General features: G+C 48.4%; 1 protein-coding gene across 1 annotated transcript; it reads right to left on the reverse strand.

Annotated features, from left to right (window-relative positions):
- Positions 1–11,723: 11,723 nt before the first annotated feature.
- Positions 11,724–20,770, reverse strand: LOC116969552 (myeloid cell surface antigen CD33-like). Its single transcript, XM_033016396.1, has 5 exons — positions 20,764–20,770; positions 19,132–19,494; positions 15,602–15,895; positions 14,486–14,538; positions 11,724–11,765 (listed from the first exon to the last, which is right to left on the reverse strand). Exons 1-5 carry the CDS (start codon positions 20,768–20,770, stop codon positions 11,724–11,726), a joined length of 759 nt encoding a protein of 252 aa, XP_032872287.1.
- Positions 20,771–20,773: the final 3 nt, after the last annotated feature.

The raw sequence follows: 20,773 nt of genomic DNA on the forward strand, positions 1-20,773 counted from the left end.
ACCTGCCTTCTCTTCATACCCCTTGATACCTTTAGCCACAAGGGCCACATCTAACTCCCTCTTAAATATAGCCAATGAACTGGCCTCAACCACCTTCTGTGGCAGAGAATTCCACAGATTCGCCACTCTCTGTGTGTGAAAAAAAATGTTTTTCACATCTCAGTCCTAAAAGACTTCCCCCCTTATCCTTAAACTGTGACCCCTTGTTCTGGACTTCCCAAAAATCGGGAACAATCTTCCTGCATCTAGCCTGTCCAAACCCTTAAGAATTTTGTAAGTTTCTATAAGATCCCCCATCAATCTTCTAAATTCTAGCGAGTACAAGACGAGTCTATCCAGTCTTTCTTCATATGAAAGTCCTGACATCCCAGGAATCAGTCTGGTGAACCTTCTCTGTACTCCCTCTACGGCAAGAATGTCTTTCCTCAGATTAGGAGACCAAAACTGTACGCAATACTCCAGGTGTGGTCTCACCAAGACCCTGTACAACTTGAGTAGAACCTTCCTGCTCCTATACTCAAATCCTTTTGCTATGAAGACTTGTTGCTACAAGAGCAAGAGGGCCTTTCAGAGTTTCAGAATAGCATTAGCAAAAATCCCACAGGATTTTCAAAAAATAAATGTCTTCATTTAATAGCTAAAAGTCTATTTTGTAACTGCTGGTAAAGATTGTATGTTTAACAGACTATCATTTGACCAGTGTCGATAGAAGTAATTATTGTCAATGTCCATGGTTATCCACGGAACAGTCATTCGGCCATTCGGCCCTTCGAGACATCACCGCCATTCATTGTGATCATGGTTGATCGTCCCCAATCAGTAACCGTGCAGTAACAAAATGTTAAATGGTCAGCTCGACATAGATTACAAGACCTACACCAAACCCAAACCAATTAGGAGCAGACGAGGGCATTCGATCCAATTTGTGATTCCAGCTACAAAGACAGATGTGTTGGTACAGCAATTCGTTAACCCCCCGCACAATTAAAGCATGGAATAATAGAATAGAATGCTATTTATTGTCATTCAAACCTAGGTTTGAACGAAACATCATTTCTACAGTTTTTTGTTTACATTACAAAACAATCCAATACCCACACTTAACACAGTTTACATAAACATCCATAATCTTCACCCTACCATCGTTAACCAACCAGATGCAACTACATTTAAGGTAGCTCTTTCTTCCCAATAACGCTTTCTGGCTTAAGTCCTCCCTCCACCACCTCCAGTTTAAATTCCATTTGGAATATTTTGGAGGACCAAGAAACCAAAAACCAAGTGCCTTCCTCCTCCTCATGTCCCTTGATTCCAGTAGCCCCTAGAGCTCTATCTAACTCTCTCTTAAATTAGTTATATGTTTAGTTGAGAGATACAGTGTGGAAACAGGCCCTTCAGCCCACCGAGTCCACACTGGCCATCGACCATCCGTTCACACACTAGTTCTATGTTATCCAACTATCTCATCTACAGGGTTAATTCACCTATCAACCCTAAGGTAGTTAAGGCTCCCTCCCCATCTCCTCTCCCTCCTCACGCCCCTCCCCAACAGCACAGCCCTCCCTCCTCACCGCCTCTCCCACAGCATGGCGCTCCCTCCGCACGTCCCTCCCACCCTCCTATTCCCGATGTTGGGGAAGCCCAGAACAAGTTGTCAAAGTTTAAGGATAAGAGGGAAATCTTTTAGGACCGAGATGAGAAAATCATTTTTCAAACAGAGAGTGGTGAATCTGTGGAATTCTCTGCCGCAGAAGGTAGTTGAGGCCAGTTCATTGGCTATATTTAAGAGGGAGTTAGATGTGGCCCTTGTGGCTAAAGGGATCAGGGGGTTCTGAGAATTAAGGGACAGAAGTTTAGGGGTAACATGAGAGGGAACCTCTTTACTCAGAGCGTGGAAGCTGAGTGGAATGAGCTTCCAGTGGAGGTGGTGGAGGCAGGTTCGTTTTTATCATTTAAACATACATTGGATAGTTATATGGACGGAAAAGGAATGGAAGGTTATGGTCTGAGTGCAGGTAGATGGGACTAGGGGATAATACGTGTTCGGCACGGACTAGAATGGCCGAGATGGCCTGTTTCCGTGCTGTAATTGTTTTATGGTTATATATGGTTATATGGTATGGAGAGAAGGCAGGTACAGGATACTGAGTTGGATGATCAGCCATGATCATATTGAATGGCGGTGCAGGCTCGAAGGGCCGAATGGCCTACTCCTGCATCTATTGTCTATGTTTCAATGTTTCTACCCCTCCCCCTGCTTGGACTGGAACCAGAGCTCAGCGTATTCCACCACCTCGCCACTGTGCACGGTGTCTCCGCTGCTCGGCAGCTCCCGCAGGTTGGCGTACACGGCCGCTTGCTCTTCCCCCTCGCCCGATTCCCCTCCTCCTTTCAGCTCCTCTGGGGCCGGCCCGTCCTCTCCACTCCCCGCGCTCTAGAAGGAAAGGGAAGCAGACAGGCAGTTGTGGGTTTAGTACAGAGCAGTGGGCGCTGTGGTCCCGGAATTAATACCATCAGCGGCAAGGTTCACAACTCATGAACTCACACACACCCAGGTTCAGCCATGTTGTTTATATTCTCCTCTCACACTCTCTCTCTCACTCTCACTCTCACTCTCTCTGTCACACTCACGCACTCTCTCTCACACTTTCAGTTTCACACAAACTCTCTCTCTCCACCTCTCGGACTGTCTCCCTCTCTCAAACATTCTCTCACACTCACACCTACTCTCTCTTCCACTCTCACACAGTTAGTAAAATCAATATTCATACCCCCCATTGCTGTACACTTTAATTCTCCCTCCCATTCCCATACTGACCTTTCTATCCTCGGTCTCTTCCATTGTCAGAATGAGGCTAAATGCAAATTGGAGGAACAGCATCTTATAATTCGCTTGGACAGCTGACACCCCAGTGGTATGAACATTGACTTATCTAACATGAAGTAGCCCAAGTATTCTCTCTCTCTCCATCCCTCCCCCACCCAAGCCGCACCAGCTTCTCATTTTCAAACGACAAACCACTAACAGTGGCCTGTTTCCTGTTTGCATATCTTTCATTCATTGTTCTTTATCTCTCCACATCATCGTCTATATAGAGTCATAGAGTGATACCGTGTGGAAACAAGTCCTTTGGCCCAACTTGCCCATACCGGCCAACATGTCCCAGCTGCACTGGTCCCACCTGCCTGCGCTTGGTCCATATCCCTCCAAACCTGTACTATCCATGTACCTCCAGAGATACTGCTTGTCCCTCTGAGTTACTTCAGATTTTAGTGTCCACTTTTGTATCATCTGTAGTTGAGATTAAATGCAGAGATCCACTACCTGATTGGTGGCAGAGTATGGGCAGTAGATTACATTGGTGTCTTGGTTTCCTGAAGCTTCCTCCATTGTCACATATTCCCTCCTGGAGCAACAGAAGATCACATCAAGTTTACAGCACATCTGGACATCAACAGAGTCTAAGTCAAAGTTGCAGTTGTATTAGACGTTGGTCATAAGATTATGAGGTAATTAATGATAGGAGCAGAATTAGGCCATTCGGCCCATCAAGTCTATTCCACCATTCAATCATGGCCGATCTAGCTCTCCCTCCTAACCCCATTCTCCTGCCTTCTCCCTATAACCCCTGACACCTGTACTAATCAACAATCTATCTATCTCTGCCTTAAAAATATCCACCGACTTGTGTTCTCCACAGCCGTCTGTGGCAAAGAATCCGCAGATTAACCACCCTCTGACTAAAGAAATTCCTCTCATCTGCTTCCAAAAAGAACGATCTTTAATTCTGAGGCTGTGCCCTCTGGTCCTAGACTCTCCCACTAGTGGAAACATCCTCTCCACATCCACTCTATCCAGGCCTTTCACTATTCTTTAAATTTCAATGAGGTACCCCATCTTCCATCTAAACTCCAGCGAGTACAGGCCCAGTGCTGTCGAACGCTCATTATATGTTAACCCACACATTCCCGGGATCATTCTCGTAAATCTCATCTGGACCCTCTCCACAGCCAGCACATCCTTCCTCAGATATGTGCCCAAAAGGGCTCACAATAGTCCAAAGGTCATTTGTTGCCGGCTGTTTTGTTCTGGCTCTCTCAACCTTTCAGTTTGAAGAAGGTCCCGACGCGAAATATCATCTATTCCTTAATCTCCAGAGATGCTGCCTGACCGGCTGAGTTACTCCAGCACTTTATACCTGTCCACGTTCTCCACAGAGATGCTGCCTGACCCGTTAGCCTGACAGAAGCAGTTATAAAAAGCAGATGATAAAGGTATAGATTTGGAAATAAAAATGTGGATTTATTTACACTTACCGCTGTATATACTTGTAGATGAGGATTCCAGCTAGCTCAGCGATCAGTATTATCCCTGCTGTAAGCAAAACTGCGATCCAAATATTGAAACTCTTACCTGTAAGAACAACCAGATGTGTTTTCAGTTTTTACAGTTTAGTTTATTGTCCCGTGTACCAAGGTACAGTGAAAAGCTTTTGTTGCGTGCTATCCAGTCAGCGGAAAGACAATACATGATTACAATCGAGCCGTCCACAGTGTACAGATACATGATAAAGGGAATAACATTTAGTTCAAGGTAAAGCCAGCAGAGTGCAATCAAGGATAGCCCGAGGATCACCAATGAGGAAGGTAGTGGTTCTGGACTGCTCTCTGGTTGTGGTAGGATGGTTCAGTTACCTGATAACAGCCGGGAAGAAACTGTCCCTGAATCTGGAGGTGTGTATGTGCGTTCGTTTTCACACTTCTGTACCTCTTGCCCGATGGGAGAGGGGAGAATAGGGACTGACCGGGGGTGTGACTGGTCCTTGATTTTGCTGCTGGCCTTGCCGAGGCAGCGTGAGGTCGATGGAAGGGAGGTTGGTTTGTGTGATGGTCTGGGCTGCGTCCACAACTTTCTGCAATTTTGTGCGGATAGCACTCGACAAATGCTTTTCACTGTACCTCGGTACACGTGACAATAGACTAAACTGTAGCATGGTCTTATAGAGGTGTATAAAATCATCAGAGGAATAGATCGGGTAGATGCACAGAGTCTCTTGCCCAGAGTAGGGGAATCGGACGCCAGAGGATATAGGTTTAAGGTGTGGGGGAAAAGATTTAATAGGAATCTGAGGGGTAACTTTTTCACAGGTGGGTGTATGGAACGAGCTGCCAGAGGAGGTAGTTGAGGCTGGGACTATTCCAACATTAACGAAACAGTTAGACAGGTACATGGATAGGTCAGGTTTGGAGGGCAATGGACCAAGTGCAGGCAGGTGGGACAAGTGTAGATGGGGCACGTTGGCTGGTGTGGGCAAGTTGGGCCTAAGGGCCTGTTTCCACACTGAATGATTCTGACTCTATGACTATGACTATGTCAGACACAAAATGCTGGAGTAACTCAGCAGGGACAGGCAGCATCTCTGGAGAGAAGGAATGGGTGATGTTTCAGGATGAGACCCTTCTTCAGACCAACCCAGAAACGTCCCCCATTCCTTCTCTCCTGAGATGCTGCCTGTCCCTGCTGAGTTACTCCAGCATTTTGTGACTACCTTCGATTTAAACCGAGGCATCTGCAGTTCTTTCCTACACATTATGACCATGACTATGGCTCGATGACTTCCCTCCCCCAGAGATGTCCCCACCTTCCATCGATAGATACACAGTGAACAAGGCTTCCCCGTGTCGGTTACGGACTGAGCACAATGCCATCACGTCCTCCCCTCCATCACCCCCTCTCAGGGTGAGGGAACCATTCACCAGATGCCCGCATGCCACCTGCCAGGTGTGGAGACGTCCGCGGGTTTGGTTTCCGCTGATGTTGGCGAGGGGGAGGCGCCAGGTGAGCTCTCCGGGTGGGTTGCCCCTGGCCGCACACACACAGGTGACACTCTCAGGTGTGCGAGTGCATCCCGATTCCCAGGAAATCTCCGGCGCATCTGGAGAGGGAGGAAGAAGACACGGGAGAGCTGTGACTCTGTGGAATTCTCTGCCACAGAAGGCAGTGGAGGTCAATTATCTGGATTTTTTCAAGACAGGGTTAGATTTAGCACTTAGGGCTAAAGGAATCAAGGGATATGTGGAATGAGCAGGAACGGGGGTACTGATTTTAGTAGATCAGCCATGATCTACTAAATGGATATGTGGAATGAGCAGGAATGGCGGTGCTGGCTTGAGGCCGAATGGCCTACTTTTTCTATGTTTCTAGGAGATCAAACGCAAAATGCTGGAGTAAAATCAGCAAAACAGGCAGCATATCTGGAGAGAAGGAACTGTCCTATCTGCCTCCATCACCGCCCTTGGCCACGTGTTGTAGATACTCTTCATAGTCTGTTCAACTATGAGGGAACCATTCACCAGATGCCCGCATGCCACCTGCCAGGTGTGGAGACGTCCGCGGGTTTGGTTTCCGCTGAGGTTGGCGAGGGGGAGGAGCCGGGTGAGCTCTCCGGGTGGGTTGCAACTGGCCGCACACACACAGGTGACACTCACAGGTGTGCCTCCATCACCTCCCTTGGCAGTGTGTTGCAGATACTCTCCATGGTCTGTTCAACAGTTTACCAGGGAGAACAAATACCATCAGTCTGAAGAAGGATCTCGCCCCAAAACACCACCCATTCCCTCTCTCCAGAGATGCTGCCTGTCCCGCTGAGTTACTCCAGCATTTAGTGTCTATCTTAAGTAACGGGACTGACCCAAGAACGCCGAGGCCCTGTACAAGAAGGGACTGAGCTTTCTGAGAAGGCTCCACTCCTTCAACATTCAGCAAGATTCTGCAGATGTTCTACCAATCGGTGGTGGCCAGTGCCATCTTCTTTGCTGCCGTGTGCCGGGGCAACAGGGCAAATGATGCGGATGTCAACGGGATCAACAAACTCACCAGGAAGACCGTCTCTGTCCTGGGGAGCTGTTGGATTCACGAGAGGTTGGTCTTGGAGGGGAGGATGCTCCATAAACTGTGGAGCATCCTGGACAATACAGCTCACCCCCTCCGTGACACATTGATCAACCTGAGGAGCACCTTCAGCAACAGACTGGTTCCACCAAGATGCAGCACAGAACGCCACAGGAGATCCTTCTTCCCTGTGGCTATCAAACTGTACAAGTCCTCACCCTTCTGTCGTGGGGTAGACTGAGACAGACTCCCCTCCCCACCCCCCTCCCACGTAATCTTTGCACATCTCCCAATCCTTCCACTCGTCACTTTAATTTCATGTTTCATGTGTTTTGTGTTTTTACGACTGTTGGCAAATCAATTTCCCTCCTGGGATCAATAAAGTTATATCATGTCGTATTGTATTGTAAAACTTGCCCCACACATCTCCTTTACAATTTTCCCCTCTCACCTTAAAGCTCTGCCCTCTCAACCTTGACATTGGCACCATGGGAAAAACATTCTGACTGTCTACCTTCTCTATGCATCTCACAGATTTATATATTTCTATCAGGTCTCCCCTCAACCTTTGAACTGGGTGGTGAATCTGTGGAATTCATTGCCACAGACGGCAGTAGAGGCCAAGACAGTGGGTATATTTAAGACAGAGATAGATAGATTCTTGATTAGTACGGGTGTCAGGGGTTATGGGAAGACAGGAGAACGGGGTTAGAAGGGAGAGATATATCAGCCATGATTGAATGGCAGAATAGACATGATGGGCCGAATGGCCTAATTATGTTCCTTTCACTTATGAACTTATCAACTCGATAGAAAACAATACAAATCTTTCCACCCTCTTTAGTTTTGTTTAGTTTAGAGATAAAGCAACGAAATATGCCCTTCGGCCCACCATGTCCGCACCGACCAGCGATCCCCGCACACTTACACTATCCCACACACACTAGGGACAATTTACACTGATACCAAGGCAATCAACCTACAAAGCTGTACAGCTTGAGTGTGGGAGGTAACCGGAGCACCCGGAGAATACCCACGTAGGTCATGCGGTGAACTTACAAACTCCCGACAGACAAGTACCCGTGGTCAAGATCGAACCCGGCTCTCTGGTGCTGTGAGGCAGCCACTGTTGGACCACTGTGTGCCCTCCTTAAAACTCCTCATTGCTAATACTATGTAATCCTGGCAGCATTCTGCACCCTCACCACATCCTTCCTGTAATGTGGTGACCAGAACTGCACACAATGCTTCACATAATGTTATCTATTCTTCCTCATCTCAGAAGAGGAAATATAGGAAAGGTGTTGTCAAGCAGGAAAGGGTACAGAGAAGATTTACGAAGATGTTGCCAGGACTAGAGGCCCTTAAATATAGGGAGAGGTTGAGCAGGCTGGGACTCTATTCCTTGGAGTGCAGGAGGATGAGGGGTGATCTTATAGAGGTGTATAAAATCATGAGAGGAATAGATCGGGTAGATGCACAGAGTCTCTTGCCCAGAGTAGGTGAATCGAGGACCAGAGGACATAGGTTCAAAGTGAAGGGGGTAAGATTTAATAGGAATCTAGGTGTTGACGTTTACATACAGTGGATAGTTGGTGTATGGAACGAGCTGCCTAGAGGAGGTAGTTGAGGCAGGGACTATCCCAGTGTTTAAGAAACAGGCAGGTACATGGATAGGACAGGTTTGGAGGGATATGGGCCAAACGTGGGTAGGTGGGACTAATATAACTGAGACATGTAGGCTGTTGATAGTAAGTTAAGCCGAAGGGCCTGTTTCCACTCTGGATCACTCTCTGCGACTATGACTTTTAGGCTCTATAACTGTATGAGAAGGTAGGAGAATGGGGTTAGGAGGGAGAGATAGATCAGCCATGATTGAATGGTGGAGTAGACTTGGCCATTCGGTCATCTAATATTACTCCTACCACTTATGACCTTATGATGTTTCGAGGGATATGTCAGTGTGTATCTACTCACATTCTACAGTGATGGTCACATCCCTCTCTGCTGTCCCGTGATCATTCTCCGCCACACACTGATAGACCCCAGCATCCTGCCGTGTCAGCTGAGGGAACTCCATCCACAGCTCGTTGCTGGAACGTGTTGTGTTCAGCGTGACATCGAGATGTCTCCACGTCAGGTTAGATGTTGGGAAACTCTGGACATTGCAGAGGATCGCTGCAGAGTTCCCTTCCTTTACACTGACCCAGGAACTGTTCACGTCGTCGTGGGAAGTGATTGAGAGATTCTGTGGAGCATCTAAAGACAAACGGAGAATTAAACGTGTTCACACGGCAGAATTCCACGTGCCAACCAGGACGGTATGGAGAGAAACTATGCAGTACGGATGTGACCAGTCTGCAGAAGGGTCTAGACCTGAAATATCACCCATTCCTTATCTCTAGAGATGATGCCTGACCCGCTGAGTATTTCCAGCTCTTTGTGTCTACCCTTGGTTTAAACCAGCACCTGCAGTTCCTTCCTACACATTTCGTCTGCTCCACTTCAAAATCTCCTCAAGATATGTCTACTTTGAAGAGGTTCTCCTCCTCTTTCCGACGAAAGTTTGAGTCATAGGGTGATAGTGTGGAAACAGGCCACCTGCCCGCATATGGCCCATATCCCTCCAAACATAGACAATAGGTGCAGGAGTAGGCCATTCGGCCTTTCGAGATTGCACCGCCATTCAATATGATCATGGCTGATCATCCAACTCGGTAACCTGTACCTGCCTTCTCTCCATACCCCCTGATCCCATTAGCCACATCTAACTCCCTCTTAAATATAGCCAATGAACTATGGCCTCAACTACCTTCTGTGGCAAAGAATTCCACAGATTCACCACTCTCTGTGTGTGAAAAATGTTTTTCTCATCCCGGTCCTAAAAGATTTCCCTCTTATCCTTAAACTGTGTGACCCCTTGTTCTGGAATTCCTAAACAGCTGGAAAAATCTTCCATCTACACATCACGCTGCCTCGGCAAGGGCAGAAACATAATCAAGGACCAGTCGCTCCCCGGCCACTCCCTCTTCTCCCCTCTCCCATCGGGCAAGAGGTACAGAAGTGTGAAAACGCACACCTCCAGATTCAGGGACAGTTTCTTCCCGACTGTTATTAGGCAACTGAACCATCCTACCACAACTAGAGAGTAGTCCTGAATTACTATTGTGCTATCTTTTTCCCGCACTAAACGTTTTTCCCTTATCTTGTGTGTGTACACAGTGGATGGCACAATTGTAATCGCGTAGACACAAACACTGCAGCAACTCAGCGGGACAAGCAGCATCTCTGGAGATAAGGAATGGACGACGTTTCATGTGAGACCCTTCTTCAGACTATACGGAGAGGTGAGTACTCTAGGTTTAAGATGAGAGGGGAGAAGATTTAATGGATCCTGAGGGGTAACTTTTTCCCATGCAGGGTGGTGGGTGTATGGAACGAGCTGCTGGAGGAGGGAGTTGAGACTGGGACCATTGCAACGTTTAAAAAACAGTTGGACAGGTAACATGGATTGGACTTGTTTGGAGGGATATGGGTGGAAGTAGGGCAGGTGGGATTAGTGTAGATGGGGGTCGTTGGCCGGTGTGGGCAAGTTGGGCGGAAGGCCCTGTTTCCACGCTGTAAGACTCTATGACTCCAAAGATGTTGCTTGACCCACTGAGTTGCTCCAGCATTTTGTGTTTTAAGCAACATGAGGAGTGACGATACATAGAAGGAGACATTGAGGGTTTCTGGGTGGAGAGAGACCAATATGATCCAACAATGTCAGGCAGAGGTCAGACAGGCCACATACAGGTGGGGAACACAAAATACTGTAGATGTGGGCGGCACGGTGGCGCAGTGGGTAGAGCTGCTGCCTCACAGCGCCAGTGACACTGGTTCGAACCTGAACACCGGTGCCTGTCTGTACGGAGTTCGCACGTTCTTCCCGTGACTTGCGTGGGTTTTCTCCGAGATCTTGAGTGTGTGTGTGTGTGTGTGTGTGTGTGTGTGTGTGTGTTAGAGTGAGCGAGTGTTAGAGAGAGAGGGTGTGTGAGAGAGAATGTGTATGTGTTTGAGTGAGTGTGTGTGTGTGAGAGAGAGGGTGAGTGTGTGAGAGAGACGGAGTGTGTGAGAGAGACTGAGAGTGTGTGTGAGTGATGGTGTTCATGTGTGGGACAGAGAAAAAGTGTGTCTGTGTGTGTGAGAGAGAGGGTGTGTGTGTGTGTGTGTGTGTGTGTGTGTGTGTGTGTGTGTGTGTGTGTGTGTGTGTGTGTGTGTGTGTGTGTGTGTGTGTGTGTGTGTGTGTGAGAGAGAGGGTGAATGTGTGAGAGATACTGTGTGTGTGTGTGTGTGTGTGTGTGTGTGTGTGTGTGTGTGTGTGTGTGTGTGTGTGTGTGTGTGGGAGAGACTGAGAGTGTGTATGTGTTTGAGAGAGTGTGTGTGAGTAATTGTGTTCATGTGTGGCACAGGGAGAATGTATGTGTGGGTGTGAGAGAGAGGGAGACTGTGTGTAGGTGTGAGTGAGTCCATGTGCGCGGTGAATTCCAGCATTTTTCATGGGCCCATAATCCATCTGCCTTCATAGACGTGACAGTGTGTATCTACTTACATTCTACAGTCAGGGTCACATCCATCTCTGCTGTCCCGTGTTCATTATCTGCCACACACTGATAGACCCCAGCGTCCTGCCGTGTCAGCTGAGGGAACTCCATCCACAGCTCGTTGCTGGAACGTGTTGTGTTCAGCGTGACACCGAGATGTCTCCACGTCAGGTTAGATGTTGGGAAACTCTGGACATTGCAGAGGATCGCTGCAGAGTTTCCTTCCTTTACACTGACCCAGGAACTGTTCACGTCGTCGTGGGAAGTGATTGAGAGATTCTGTGGAGCATCTAAAGACAAACGGAGTTTTAAACGTGTTCACACGGCAGAATTCCACGTGCCAACCAGGACGGTATGGAGAGAAACTATGCAGTACGTATGTGACCAGTCTGCAGAAGGGTCTCGACCTGAAATGTCACCCATTCCTTCTCTCTAGAGATGCTGCCTGACCCGCTGAGTATCTCCAGCTCTTTGTGTCTACCATTGGTTTAAACTAGCACCTGCATTTCCTTCCTACACATTTCGTCTGCTCCAATTCAAAATCTCCTTAAGATATGTCTACTTTGAAGAGGTTCTCCTCCTCTTTCCGACGAGAGTCTGAGTCATAGGGTGATAATGTGGAAACAGGCCACCTGCCCGCATATGGCCCATATCCCTCCAAACATAGACAATAGGTGCAGGAGTAGGCCATTCGGCCTTTCGAGACTGCACCGCCATTCAATATGATCATGGCTGACCATCCAACTCAGTATCCTGTACCTGCCTTCTCTCCATACCCCCTGATCCCTTTAGCCTCAAGGGCCACGTCTAACTCCCTCTTAAATATAGCCAATGAACTATGGCCTCAAGTACCTTCTGTGGCAGAGAATTCCACAGATTCACCACTCTCTGTGTGTGAAAAATGTTTTTCTCATCCCGGTCCTAAAAGATTTCCCTCTTATCCTTAAACTGTGTGACCCCTTGTTCTGGAATTCCTCAACATCGGGAATAATCTTCCATCTACACCTCACGCTGCCTCGGCAAGGCCAGTAACATAATCAAGGACCAGTCGCTCCCCAGCCACTCCCTCTTCTCCCCTCTCCCATCGGGCAAGAGGTACAGAAGTGTGAAAACGCACGCACACACCTCCAGATTCAGGGACAGTTTCTTCCCGACTGTTATCAGGCAACTGAACCATCCTACCACAACTAGAGAGTGGTCCTGAATTACTGTTGTGCTATCTTTTTCCTGCACTAAACGTTATTCCCTTATCTTGTGTGTGTACACAGTGGATGGCACAATTGTAATCGCGTAGACACAAAAATTGCAGCAACTCAGCGGGATAAGCAACATCTCTGGAGATAAGGAATGGGCGACGTTTCATGTGAGCCCCTTCTTCAGACTATACGGAGAGGTGAGTACGCTAGGTTTAAGATGAGAGGGGAGAAGATTTAATGGATCCTGAGGGGTAACTTTTTTTCATAGAGGGTGGTGGGTGTATGGAACGAGCTGCTGGAGGAGGGAGTTGAGACTGGGACCATTGCAACGTTTAAAAAACAGTTGGACAGTTAACATGGATTGGACTTGTTTGGAGGGATATGGGTCGAAGTAGGGCAGGTGGGATTAGTGTAGATGGGGGTCGTTGGCCGGTGCGGGCAAGTTGGGCGGAAGGCCCTGTTTCCACGCCGTAAGACTCTATGACTCCAAAGATGTTGCCTGACCCACTGAGTTGCTCCAGCATTTTGTGTTTTAAGCAACACGAGGAGTGACGATACATAGAGGGAGGCATTGAGGGTTTCTGGGTCGAGAGATCAATATGATCCAACAATGTCAGGCAGAGGTTAGACAGGACACATACAGGTGGGGAACACAAAATACTGTAGATGTGGGCGGCATGGTGGCACAGTGGGTAGAGCTGCTGCCTCACAGCGCTAGAGACACGTGCTCGATTCTGACCACCGGTACCTGTCTGTACGGAGTTCGCACGTTTTCCCCGTGACTTGCGTGGGTTTTCTCCGAGATCTTGAGGATGTGTGTGTGTATGTGCATGTGAGAGAGAATGTGTGTGTGTGTTTGAGTGAGTGTGTGTCTGAGAGAGGGTGAGTTTGTGGGAGAGGGTGAGTGTGTGTATGTGTTTGAGAGAATGTGTGTGTGTGATGGCGTTCATGTGTGGGGCGGAGATAATGTGAGTGTGTGTGTGAGGGAGACGGAGACTGTGTGTAGGTGTGCGTGAGTGAGTGTGTGTTGTGTGTGTGAGTGAATGTTGTGTGTGAGAGTGTGTGTTGTGTGTGTGAGTGTGTGTTGTGTGTGAGAGTGGGTGTTGTGTGTGAGTGTGTGTGTGTTGTTTGTAAGTGAGTGTGTGTTGTGCGTGAGTGAGTGGGTGTTGTGTGTGTGTGTGTGTGTGTTGTGTGTGAGAGTGTGTGTTGTGTGTGAGAGTGTGTGTGTGTGTGTTGTGTTTGAGAGTGTGTGCTGTGTGTGAGTGTGTGTTGTGCGTGAGTGAGTGTGTGTTGTGTGTGAGTGAGTGTGTGTTGTGTGTGAGTGTGTGTGTGTGTTGTGTGTGAGAGTGTGTGCTGTGTGTGAGTGTGTGTGTGTGTGAGAGTGTGTGTTGTGTTTGAGAGTGTGTGCTGTATGTGAGTGTGTGTTGTACGTGAGTGAGTGTGTGTTGTGTGTGAGTGAGTGTGCGTTGTGTTTGAGAGACGGTGTGTAGGTGTGAGTGAGTCCGTGTGCGCGGTCAATTCCAGCATTTTTCATGGGCCCGTAATCCATCTGCCTTCATAGACGTGACAGTGTGTATCTACTCACATTCTACAGTGAGGGTCACATCCCTCTCTGCTGTCCCGTGTTTATTCTCCGCCACACACTGATAGACCCCAGCATCCTGCCGTGTCAGCTGAGGGGACTCCATCCACAGCTCGTTGCTGGAACGTGTTGTGTTCAGCGTGACATCGAGATGTCTCCACGTCAGGTTAGATGTTGGGAAACTGTGGACGGAGCAGAGGATCGCTGCAGAGTTTCCTTCCTTTACACTGACCCAGGAATTGTTCACGTTGTCGGGGGAAGTGATTGAGAGATTCTGGGGAGCGTCTGCAAACAGATAAAACTCAGCAATCAGTTTTGTGGCACTTTCGGTGAACCTTGGATTGTAAAATACTTTAGTCTTCAGGCTTTAGAGATACAGTGCGGAAACAGGCTCTTCAGCCCACCCTGTCCGCGCCGACCCTCGCTCACCCGTTCACACGCTAGTTCTAAGGTTAGTTTAGAGATACAGTGCGAAAATAGGCCCTTCAGCCCGCCCAGTCCGCGCCGACCCTCGAATACCCGTTCACACGCTAGTTCTATGTTTAGGGAAATGAGAGATATAGGCAATGGTGTACAGAGATATAGAACAATGAATGAAAAATACGCAAACAATTAACGATGATAAAGGAAACAGGCCGTTGTTAGCTGTTTGTTGGGTGACAACGAGAAGCTGGTGGGGCTTGGGCGGGGCAGGGATGGAGAGAGAGGGAATGCCAGGGCTACCTGAAGTTACCACTGGGCTGTAAGCTGCCCAAGCGAAATATGAGATGCTGTTCCTCCAATTTGCGTTTAGCCTCACTCTAACAGTGGAGGAGTCCTAGGGCATAAAGGTCAGTGTGGGAATGGGAAGGTGAATTAGAGTCTGAAGAAGTGTTTCGGCCCGAAACTTTGCCTATTTCCTTCGCTCCATAGATGCTGCTGCACCCGCTGAGTTTGTCCAGCTTTTTTGTTTACCAGGTGAATTAAAGTGTTTAGCAACCGGGAGATCAGGTAGGTCCTACATCTCTCTACATCATCGGCTATATCTCTCGTTTCCCTTTCCCGTGACTTTCACTCTGAATAAGGCTCTCGGCCCGAAACATCACCCATTCCTTCTCTCCAGAGATGCTGCCTGTCCCGCTGAGTTACTCCAGCTTTTGGTGTTGATTTGATTTGTACGGGTGTCAGAGGTTATGGCAGAAGGCAGAAGAAAGGGGTTAGGAGGGAGATAGATCAGCCATGGTTGAATGGCGGAGTAGATATGATGGGCCAGATGGCCAAATTATGCTCCTATCGCCTATGACCTTATGTACCAGCACTGCTAATGGATTATTGCTGTTCCTGCACAATAAACGATGTCCGTACTTACATTGTACATTCAGTGTGTGGATCTGCTCGGATGAGACAGTTGGGTATCTGACTCTACAGGTGAGGTTTTGTCCGTGATCTTTGAGCGCTGGTGTCAGGGACAGAACAGAAGTATATGTCCAAGTGTCTCCCCACTGAGTTACTCTGTGTGAGGCTGAAGGTGGTTCACCAGCGGGGGTGACCCAGGTTAGGGTGGGTGTCGTTCCATTACATGTGGTGTTGAAGGAGCAGGTCACGTTCACAGGCTGACCTGCCACCATTTCAGCAGAGAATATCGTGGGTTTATCTGTGAAATCTAACACACACAGGAACAGATACTGTTAGTTAAACATCACTGGATACATCGGTTCACATGGTAATCCCAGTCCCACACGAGGAAGAATGTTTTTACAAGGTACAGAATTGTGAAAACACACGCCTGCAGTTATGAAGGACCAGTCTCACCCCCCTTAACGCCCTCTTCTCCCGTCTCCTATCGGGGGAAAGGTACAGAAGTGTGAAAATACAAACCTCCAGATTACCAAGTACAAATCTCACCCCCGGTCACTCCCTCTTCTCCCCTCTCCTATCGGGGAAAATGTATGGAAGTGTGAAAACGCACAGCTCCTGATTCAGAGACAGTTTCTTCCCGGCTGTTATCAGGCAACTGAACCATGCTACCATAACCAGAGAGCGGACCGGGTTAATGAGCGGTCTGCCTCATTAGTGACCCTCGGACTATCCTTGATCGGACTTTGCTGGCTTTACCTTGCACTAAACGTTATTCCCTTATCATGTAGCTATACACTGTGGACGGTTCGATTGTAATCATGCATTGTCTTTCCGCTGACTGGCTAACACGCAACAAAAGCTTTTCACTGTACCTCGGTACACGTGGCAATAAACTCAACTAAACAAGGATGATCCCTGAAAAAGGAGGTACAATGGTCAAGGGAGGTTGGAAAGGTCGGGGATCAGGAATGTCATGATGACCTGTGATCAGGAAGATGGGGACAGAGTTCTCCACTAAGGGCAGTAAGTATAAGACAGTCATTGTTTAGTTTAGTTCAGGCTGCGTGAAGTGTAGATGGAGTCGATATTAAGAGCATATATGGGCAATGAAAACCTGGTAATAACAGGGCAAAAACTGGAGGTGTCACGATGACCCAGAAATGAACCAGGAGGATCCTGATGCGGTGGTGTGTGTGTGTGTGTGTGTGTGTGTGTGTGTGTGTGTGTGTGTGTGTGTGTGTGTGTTTGTGTGTGTGTGTGTGTGTGTGTGTGTGTGTGTGTGTGTGTGTGTGTGTGTGTGTGTGTGTGTGTGTGTGTGCGTGCGTGCGTGCGTGTGTGTGTGTGTGTGTGTGTGTGTGTGTGTGTGTGTGTGTGTGTGTGTGTGTGTGTGTGTGTGTGTGTGTGTGTGAATTGTACTGTCCGTGTTTCTCCCCACTCACTGCTGAACATCTATTGTTTCAGTTTAGTTTATTGTCACGTGTACCAAGGTACAGTGAAAAGGTTTTGTTGCCTGCTATGTCCTAGGTCTCCTCCATTGTTAGAGTGAGTCTAAATGCAAATTGGAGGAAAAGCATCTCATATTTCGCTTGGGCAGTGGAATCAATTTTGATTTCTCTAACTTTAGGAAGCCCCGGCATTCCCTCTCTCTCCATCCCTCCCCATGCAAGTCGCACCAGCTTCTCGTTCTCACCCAACAAACAGCTAACAATTGCCTGTTTCCTTTATCATCAGTACATTTTTGCACATATTTCATTCATTGTTCGTTATCTCTCCACATCACAGTCTATATCTCTCGTTTCCCTTATCCCTAACCAGTCTGAACAAGGGTCTCGACTCGAAATGTCATTCATTATCCCTCCAGAGATGCTGATTGTCCCACTGAGTTACTCCAGCTTTTTGTGTCTATCAGTGAGGAGACTACAATTGAGCCATTTGCAGTGTATAGTTGCACGATAAGGGAATTACATTTAGTAAAGGTAAAGCCAGCAAAGATAAGATGCAAAATAACTTTATTTATCCTGGAGGACAAGGCATTGAAAGTGCCATGTGCATTATAATAACAATGAAATTAAAATGACCAGTTATTACACAGTATGTAATATTGCACAAACATTAAATTAAAACATTGAGTGGAAATTTGGAAAATGTCAATGTCCAGGATATGGGACATGCAAAGATTGGAGGGGGGTATGAATGAATGATGAATGAATACGTTTATTGTCATTGCACATTACTGTGCAACGAAATTCCAATGCATCTCCTCCGGCTAAAAAATGCAAACACGACAACCATTGACACATATGTACACTTATTAGTAAAAATAATAAATAAGTATTTAAAAAGAAATTTTAAAGAATGTTGCATTTCTTGGAATGACATTTTGCTTCCCCAGTGTTCTCTGTTGGAATTAAGCTATTTTATCGCACATGGGTAGAAACTATTTTTCAGTCTACCGGTGCGAGCCTTCAGAGACCTGAATCACCTCCCAGAGGGTAACAGAGTGAAAATGTGGTTGGCAGGGTGGGATGTGTCCTGCTTGATGTTAGTGGCCCGGCGCAAGCATCGGGCCCTATATATATCATCCAAGGAGGGCAGTTGAGCGTTTGTAATGCTCTGTGCAGCGCCCTCCACTCAGCCACAGAACAGCTAGTAAACCACACCAGGATGCCATAAGAGAGGATACTTTTCACGGCGCATCGGTAGATGGACAGCAGCAGCGGCTGTGAGACGTTTGCTCTCCGCAGAGACCTCAGGAAATACAGCCGCTGCTGTGACTTCTTCACGAGAGTGACGGTGTTCATTTGCCATTTGAGATCCTGGGAGATGTTTATTCCCAGGAACTTAAAGCCAGTGACTCTCTCCACCATGTTTCCTTTGATGTATAAAGGAGCAGGTTCCTCTCTCCTCTTCCTCCTGCAGTCAACGACCAGTTCTTTTGTCTTAATGGGTTGAGTACCATGTTGTTTTTGGTACACCAGACAGTCAGTTTTTGGACTTCTTCTCTGTAGGCAGACTCGTCGTTGTTGTTTATCAGTCCCACCACAGTCGTGTCGTCCGCAAACATGATGATTCTGTTTGTACTGTGTGTTGGTGTACAGTCATAAGTGTATATTGTATACAAGATGGGACTCAGCACACATCCTTGTGGCGCTCCTGTGCTGAGCGTCAGGACTGGGGAGTAATTGGACCCCATCCTGACATTCTGTGGGCGGTCTGTTAAAAAGTCCTTAATCCATCCGCATGTGTTTGCATTAACACCCGGATCAGACAGTTTGTCCACCGCTCTGCTGGGGATGATGGAATTAAATGCAGAACTAAAATCTACAAATAACATCCTCACATATGAGCCAGTAATCAGTCTATCCCACGACAGGCGGGTTGTACATAGTTGTAAAGTCCGATCACGGACTGTCCAAGGGTCATCAAAGAGGTCGCCAATAGTTGAGCTCTGCTCTCTGGTTGTGGTAGAGTGGTTCAGTTGCCTGATAACAGCTGGGAAGAAACTGTGGAGTGAATGAGTGAATTATACAGAGCACTTACCAGTAACATGGAGCTGTGTTACAGGGTAGTAGTTGAAACGATCTCCCCCTCCAAAATTAACTCTGAAAAAATAAGGACCTGCATCTTGCTGCGTGACGTTGTCTATAACCAGGGAACAGCCGTCGTCTCCCAGATCTCCTGACAGCCGGGTCCGATGGCGAAACTGTGTTGATTCATTGCTGGAATTCTTGGAGTGTAAGGCTACATTTTTGTCGTTCGTCTCACTGTTAAACCAAATTCCAATCCGTGGTTTATTGTTTAGATGCGACGGGTACCTGTAGTGACACGGAATCTGTGCACACAAACCATTCTGCGCTGTCACATCTTGTGGAGTGACTGAACTCCACTCTCCCGATATCACGGCTGAGGAGAGAAGGAACAATCTTTAGCAGTGAACACCCTGTCAGTTCACTGGACTCACTTTCCACACTTTTATCCTGTGCTGTGGACCTGGTTTGTACAGAGCGGACAAGAGCGGCGTGGTGGTGTAGTGGTGGAGCCTCACTCCTCACCACCCACTCCCAGTGTGTCACTCCCTCCTCACCCCCCACTCCCAGTGTGTCACTCCCACAGTGCGTCACTCCCAGTGTCACTCCCTCCCGACCGCCCCTCCCAGTGTGTCACTCCATCCCAGTGTGTCACTCACTCACCACCTACTCCCAGTGTCTCACTCCCTCCTCACCCCCACTCACAGTGTGTCACTCACACAGTGTGTCACTCCCTCCTCACTGCCCCCTCCCCCCACAGTGTGTCACTCCCTCCCAGTGTGTCACTCCCTCCCAGTGTGTCACTCAATCCACACCACCCACTCCCAGTGTGTCACTCCCTCCTTACCCCCCACTCCCAGTGTGTCACTCCCAGTGCGTCACTCCCAGTGTGTCACTCCCTCCCCACCCCCTACTCCCAGTGTGTCACTCCCAGTGCGTCACTCCCAGTGTGTCACTCACTCCTCACCACCCACTCCCACAGTGCGTCACTCCCAGTGTGTCACTCCCTCCCACAGTGTGTGTCATGCCCCCTTCACTGCCGCTCCCAGTTCGTCACTCCCTCCTCACCGCCCCTCCCAGTGTGTCACTCACTCCCAGTGTCAGTCCCACAGTGTGTCACTCCCTCCCACAGTACATCACTCCACCCTCACTGCCCCTCCCACATTGTGTGTCACTGCCCCCTCACTGCCCCTCCCAGTGTGTGTCACTCACTCCTCACCGACCACTCCCAAAGTGCGTCACTACCTCCTCACCCCCCTCCCAGTGCGTCACTCCCTCCCAGTGTGTCACTCCCTCCTCAGCCTCCTCCCACAGTACGTCACTCCCTCCTCACCGCCCCTCCCACAGTACGTCACTCCCTCCCAGTGTGTCATTCCCTCCTCACCACCCCTCCCACAGTGTGTCACTCCCAGTGTATCACTTCCCCCTCACCGCCCCTCCCACAGTGGCTGTCACTCCCCCCTCATTGTCCCTCCCACAGTGCGTCACTCCCTCTCAGTGTGTCACTCCCTCCCAATGTGTCACTCCCAGTATGTCGCTCCCTCCTCACCGCCCCTCCCAGTGTGTCACTCCCTCCCAGTGCGTCACTCCCTCCTCACCCCCTGTCAGTGTGTCACTCCCTCCCAGTGTGTCACTCACTCCTCACCACCCATCCC

This window comes from Amblyraja radiata, unplaced genomic scaffold, assembly GCF_010909765.2.
Source record: "Amblyraja radiata isolate CabotCenter1 unplaced genomic scaffold, sAmbRad1.1.pri S73, whole genome shotgun sequence".
Classification (NCBI taxonomy): domain Eukaryota; kingdom Metazoa; phylum Chordata; class Chondrichthyes; order Rajiformes; family Rajidae; genus Amblyraja; species Amblyraja radiata.

Excerpts from the sequence above, each read along its gene's own strand:
- LOC116969552 (XM_033016396.1), bottom strand. Across the intron at positions 15,896-19,131 it reads AACACAGCTCCATGTTACTG|ATTTCACAGATAAACCCACG; the intron begins GTAAGTGCTCTG and ends TGTGTGTGTTAG. Across the intron at positions 14,539-15,601 it reads CCACACACTGAATGTACAAT|ACGCTCCCCAGAATCTCTCA; the intron begins GTAAGTACGGAC and ends ATCTGTTTGCAG.